This window comes from Egretta garzetta, unplaced genomic scaffold, assembly GCF_000687185.1.
Source record: "Egretta garzetta isolate BGI_Z169 unplaced genomic scaffold, ASM68718v1 scaffold110, whole genome shotgun sequence".
Taxonomy (NCBI): domain Eukaryota; kingdom Metazoa; phylum Chordata; class Aves; order Pelecaniformes; family Ardeidae; genus Egretta; species Egretta garzetta.
Window position 1 is genome coordinate 153,884 of NW_009258263.1, and position 6,215 is coordinate 160,098.

A 6,215-nucleotide genomic window follows, 5' to 3' on the forward strand; every position below is an offset into this window, starting at 1 on the left:
CGGAGTTAAGGGCCCCGGGGGGCTCCCGGGCCGTTGGGGCGCAGCCGGGTCAGCGCAGCAGGGCCCCGGCACCCCCGGCCTCCCAAACGCCCGCTAGGGAAGCGACGAAGCACCGCTGTGTCTCTCTGTACATGCAAACTGTTCCTGTTGTTGTGGAAAGCGTGCAGTTTATTTTCCTTATGCCTCTCCCATTCCATCTCTCTCTCTCATTGACTAATTTATGCTGGGTTTTGTTTCTTTTTTTACATTTTTGTTAGCGTTGTAGAAGGCAAAAAGGGGGGGAGTTGCGGGGCCGGGTTCTCCAGCCGAGGCGAGGGCGCGCGTTGAGCGCCAAGCCGTGCCCGGCTGCCGAGGACCTGGCCCGCTGTCCTCAAAGCCAGCTGGGCGGCCCCCGCCTGGCTTGGAGGAGGAAAGGCGTCCCACAGCCCCGCTGCTTCTTAGCGTCCTTGTTTTTCTCTGATCACGATTGACCGCTGTTGTGTTCTGCTTGTTTTTTCTTAATTTGCTTTTTTATTATTTTCCTTTTTATATTTTATCCAGATCCCCCCACAACTATCCCTCCTCCCACAACAACCACCACCACTACCACCACCATCCCTACCACCATCACAGGTACGGTACCTTCATAACCATTGGAAATGTCCTGAATGTTTATTGTCTTTTATGTATATAAGCAGAGCATGAAGCCTGGGGAAAAACAGCACAGAAATGGCTTGCTTTTTTTATTTCCCCCCCCTCCCCCCCAAACACCCCCACCGTGCGGCGCGAGTCCTGGCCCGGCACCCCGACGCGTGGGACGGCGCTTGCTGCAGGCGTCTCCGAGGCGCGGGGACCGCCCGGGCAGAAAGGGCTCTGACCTCAGGTGCCGGTGGCCGACGCTGGGCGCTTCCCAGGGGAGGATGCGAGCGGCCTCGGGGCTCCTCGGGTGCGGGCGGGGGGGTTCAGCCCCATCAGTATCAGGCGCGGAGCGATTCGTACCTGGAAGCAGGAAGTTTGCTCGTCGGTAATTTAATCCGCCTCGCGTGGCTCGCGCTGCTTTTTCTCATGCCTAGGCATTGGGTCTAGCTCTTGGCAAGCCCGCTCCCCCGCTCGCCCAGAGAAGCTCTTTCCGGAGCCCCGCGCCCTCTGTAGGACCCCTTTTGAGGAGGGGGCTTTCCGCGGTTTGAGTCTTTCCCTGTCTCGCGAGAACAGACGGACGCAACCCGCCAGCCGGTCGCCTCTCCGCACGCCCGCCGCGCTTCCTCGCTCGGCCCGCCGCGTTCCGCTCCTGAGGACGGCCTTTCTGGTTTCTCTGTCATCATCGCATTGCCATTTTCCCGACCTTTCCTATTTCAACCGCTGCTTTTGCTTGCCTTTTTATTTTATCTTTTCCCCGAGGCAGAGGTGACGAAGCGGAGGCGAGAACGGACCGTTGGCTAGCTAATGGCGTGGTGTTCCTTGTGGCTGTGAACCATCCCTCTCTAAACGCCTTCACCTTTTATTTGCTTTTACGACGTTGCTCCGCTGACTCTGTCCCGCTCAGGGCGTTCTGTGCCTTCTTTCCTCCTGAGGTTGTGGCAGCCGCGGCAGGCTCCGCTGGCACGGACGAGCGGTCGAAGCCTTTCTTCCGAGGTGCCTTAGCGCGCACTGTGTGTGTGCCGTCTGCCATCCGCCATCGTGTCGTCCAGACCTCGCCATCCTCTGTCTTCCTCTTTCCAGGTGCTTGTCGGTAAAACCCAACGCCAGGCACCCAGGCTTGGATGCTTGAGGCTCTCCGCCGCCAACGCTTTCCCGTTTCGTGATTCGGTCGCCGTGTTTCAATTCTGGTTTTGATTTCCTAACCAGCTTTCCTTTCCGAGTAGGTTTCGAACTCTCTTAAAGCCTCCTTAAGAGCCGTTTGCAGAGCGACTCGGGCCCGTGTGTCCGGATGTAAGTGAGCACGCGCGCAGTTTTCTTTCCTTTCCCGGTAATTCGTTACCGCTTTCGGTGAATTCTGGAATTTGTCTCGATGCTTGGTTGACCCCGTTAAGCTTATGTTGGTGCCTGCCAGCGTTAACGACTGTCCCGTGTCCCGGCCGCTGGATCGTTATCCGCCTGCCGCTTCGGGGGTGCCCTGGGACTGGCTTCCAAAGCGCGCGCCATCCTCCCCGCGCTCCGGAGTCGGGGTCGTTGGCAGTAAATAGGGGTTCGTGGGTTGCTGTGCCCCTGCCAGCCGTACGACTCGCTTGTGCCTTCTCAGTAGCCTCTGGGTAGTTTTCTGGCTTTTTCATATTCGAAAGCAGAAGGGGAGGTGGGTGGTTCTTCAAGTCGGAAACCGCTGTCGCTAGGGCTCCTGTCCGAGCCGGTTTCAAGCGTGGCTACGCTCTGGCTGCTGTTGTTGGTTGCCCAGGTTTGGTAGTGGCCCCAGCAGGGTTTTGCTGATGAGTTGGCGGTGCCCGGGAGCTGCTCAGCGCCCTGGCAGCGACAGCTGGGGGGTGCTGCTTGAGTCCGTGTCTCCAGCCATACGAAATGGCGCAAACTCCTCCTGCGGGTTTGCTTTGAACACCCAGGCGAAGGGACGATGGTCTCCTGGGAAGGGAGGACCTTCTGGCCTGACGTTTCCCCGGCCGTCCCTCCGCAGTGGCTTTCCACCGGAGCGGATCATCGCCCTGGGGATCAGCGCTGCCCTGCGTGAGGGTGCCGCTCTGCAGGGAGGGACGACCGCATTGAGGAGCCGTTGGGTGCACACGGAGAAGCGTTGGCCGGCAGCTCTTCGGTTCCCGCACGAGCAGAACCGTGGGTTGCTTTTTGTATCGGCCTAGCAGAACCTTGGGCTCAGGAGCGCGGGGCTGCCCTGCCTTTTCCTCTCTCCTTCCTTTTCGGTGGCGGAGGATCTAAAACTCACAGCTTGCTGACGCCCTGTCAGCAAAACCCGGGTGGGTCTCCATCGCCTCCTCGATGCCTTTCTGCGTTGGCTTCGAACTGCCAAAAAGGCTGGAAACGTAGTGAAAATGGTGCGTTGCTTGCCGATTCCAGCAGTTACTGCTCACCATGTGGGAGAAGAAGATCAATTAATGCTGATAAGGGAAATTTCTGTGCTCTTCCCTGACACCCATCTAACGCTGAATCTTCGTGGCGTGTGTCTTCACGTCTTCTGCCTGCAAGTTGAACGTGCTTTTCCCCCAAAGGGCAGCAGAGGCTTCGCCCCCTTCTTTGCGGAGAGGCGTGCACGTCCCTGTCATCCAGCCAGCAACCGGGCAGCACGAAGCTGCAGAAACTTCTGCTCTTCAATAGTTAAGAGACTTTGTAGCTGGAAAAAATTAGGTCAAATTACCATAATCTCCAGAATTACATAGCACGGTAGCGTTGAAACGCTTCTTAAAGCCTCGAGAGACAATTGATACCGTAATTCCCATCATCACCAAATGGTTGGCATGTTCTTCTCGTGCGACGTGAGCGCGTCGGTAGCAGGCGAGGCGTTCCTTCTCTTCGCCGGCAGGCTGGGCGCGAGTCGTCTGCCAGCCAGCCTCGTTGAAAACCGTTCCTTAGGATGAGGGGGACTCGGAATCTATTTTATTTTGCCTTTTCCTTCCTATTTCTTGTATAATACCAGCCTAGGACGTGTCCTCTGAAACCACAGAGCAGCTCTGAAAAACTATTGTCTTGCTTTAATTTAAAAACAGGGAAGAACAGGTTGCTCAGAGAGGGGGTGGAGGCCCCATCCCTGGGAACATTCCAGGCCAGGTTGGCCGGGGCTGTGAGCAACCTGATCTGGTTAAAGGTGTCCCTGCTCCTGCAGGAGGGTTGGGCTGGGTGACCTCTGGGGGTCCCTTCCCACCCAAACCATTCTATGGTTCTAAGAGCACCCCGCGCTGGAACAGTCTCTCTGTGCAAAGCTCACGTCGTGGCTGCGCTGTCCTCTCCAGCGGCTGCCCGTAGGACATCACGCTCTTGGAAGCAGCCCTCCTGTGTTATCGGAGATAACCCGCTTGGGGTTCGCTTCCCTGCTGGAACGACCCACGAGAACCATCTCCAAGGGCTGCGTTCGCGACTGCGCGTGCCCAGCCCGTTCCTCCTTTTGGGCAGGCTCCCGCGGCGGACGACTGTTTTGCTTGCTTACACGCAGCGTGTCCCCTCCGGACGCGTTCGGGCGTGACGTGGCGATGCAACCCCCTCCCAAAAGGTCTATCTTGGAGTGCTGGTGGCCGCTGCTCAGCACGCAGGAACCAGAGCGGTGGGCGCGGCGAATGGGAGAGGCCAGGCAACGGGTGTGCAGGCGTACGACGGAGCACGGTCGGTGCTCCCAGGCCCCCCCGAGCCCCTGCCTGGAGCGAAGGGTCCCTTCATCAGCCCCTCCCGCTTGGCACGGCCGAATCCCGTAGCGCCGCTGCTGTAGGCTTGACCCACGACGGCGCACGGAGCTGACGAAGCGCGTTGGCGGCAGGGCGGTGGGGGGACGGTCTCTGAAAAGCTAACGCGCTGCTTGCTTCCAGGAGAAGGAGAAGCTGAGCGGCGGCAGAGCTTCCAAACCAGCACGACCTTTAAAGCTTCTCCTCTGTCGCCGGTGCTTTGCTTCAGTGTCGCTGCTTGAAAGATTTCCGGCGTGCCGGTTTGATCTCTTTCGTGTCTCCTCCAACCGCATTGATATTCCAACCGTCCTCTCGTGCTTCAGCTGTTATCGCTGGCAGCCCCTTTTTTATCAGTTCAAATTGTCCTTGTGGCTTTGTTCATTAAGATGTACAATGTGATACAGCGGAGCAAGCCGCATCATTTGAATTACCCCTAGAGTCGTTCCTTGAAACGCTAGCTCCGGACAGCTGTTATTTCCCAGGAGATAAAGGTCCTGAAGAACAGCAGAGCCCCCATCCTCGGGCTCGGCGCGGAGCGGAGCCTTGCAGCCTGGCTCGTCAAGCGTCGCCTTGCTGCCTTCTGGTCCGCCTTACGCGTACACCTCCGCACCCGGGACCGGCGGCGCTGGCGGTACGTGCAGATTTGCCTTGATCGCGCTCGCGTTGCAGATGGACCACGCAGGTGTCTTGGCAACGGTTTCGGCGGAGCCCCGGGGGTGCGGCAGGCACGCGCGTTACCGGTATTTCAAGCCTCGCGTTGGATGCTGCCGATTCTGCAAAGCCCCCGCTGTCCGTCTTGCAACGGTATTAATGGCAAGCTGGCAGAGTCCGCCGCCGCACGTCTTTAATGCCTTTTCGTACCGCGTTTGAAACCCCACCGATCCCCCAGAGCGTACGGTAGTGGGGGAGGGAGGGGGTTCAGGGGGCCAAAACGTTGCAGGCAGTGGGTTTAGCTTAGGAATTCCCAGGGGTGCTCGAGCCTCCCCAGTGAACCCCGTTGGAAAGCGCCGAGCCCGTGCCATGGAAAGACTCAGTGTTCCTCTTTCAGGCTGGGGGACGTGAGGAGGAGGAGGAGGAGCGAGCGGGCTCTGTTTGACCCGAAGGCGTTGGGAAGCGGGTGAGCACCAGAGCAGGAGCTCTCGGTGGATGCGGAGGCTGACGGTGGCATCTTGGCCAGGGTCGGGCCATAGCCGAGCTCTTTGTCCCTGTGGCCACACGCCGCCGTGCTGGCGCTGGATGGGGGCTTTGTGCCTGCTGGGCAAAGGCTGCCTAGATGCCACCTCTGGGTGGTCCTTTGCAAACCACTGTGCCGTGCCATCTCAGCCGCCCAAGGAATAACAGCGCGTGGAAACCGGGAGCCCTCGAGAAGCAAAAGGGTAGCGCCTTTGCAAACCGTGAATTCGCGTGCCAGAAGGCTTCCTCCAAACGAGGAAAGCGGTGATTTTCTCCTCAGTAGAAATTTGTTCTTTTCTGAGTGCGGCCGGGGTGTGTGAGAACCTGCGGTTGCGGGGGGTTTACTCCTAGAGCAATGCGGAAAGCACAGCCAGGTGCCTGACGTCAGCGTGCAGGGGCTCAACCTAGCGATTTGTTCCCCCAAATTATTTATTATTTAACTTTTGCTTTCCGTTGAAGCGCCTGCATGCCCCTGGTAAAATGTCAAGTTCATTTAAAGATGATACTGCGCTCTTCTGACATTTTCATCCAGGATGTGGCCGCGTTCAAGGAAATAAAGGAAGAGAGAGCACTGACAGGCCTGTTAGAGAAAATAAAAGGAGGTCCAAGTCAGCCTTTCCGTACCGCGGCCCGTCACCAGCGGACAGGGTGCTGGCACGCCTGGCCGTGCCGGCGGCGACACTGCGGACACCAGCATTTTGGGTTTGCAGAAAACGAGCACGTCCGGGAGGGCGA

General features: G+C 58.4%; 1 protein-coding gene across 1 annotated transcript in view; it reads left to right on the forward strand.

Annotated features, from left to right (window-relative positions):
- Window positions 1–6,215, forward strand: part of CADM1 (cell adhesion molecule 1) — a 73,374-nt gene that overhangs the window by 39,752 nt on the left and 27,407 nt on the right. Inside the window, exon 8 of the mRNA XM_009646595.1 lies at window positions 541–612. Within this exon, the coding sequence (XP_009644890.1) occupies window positions 541–612 (72 nt within the window). The remainder of the gene's footprint in view (window positions 1–540; window positions 613–6,215) is intronic.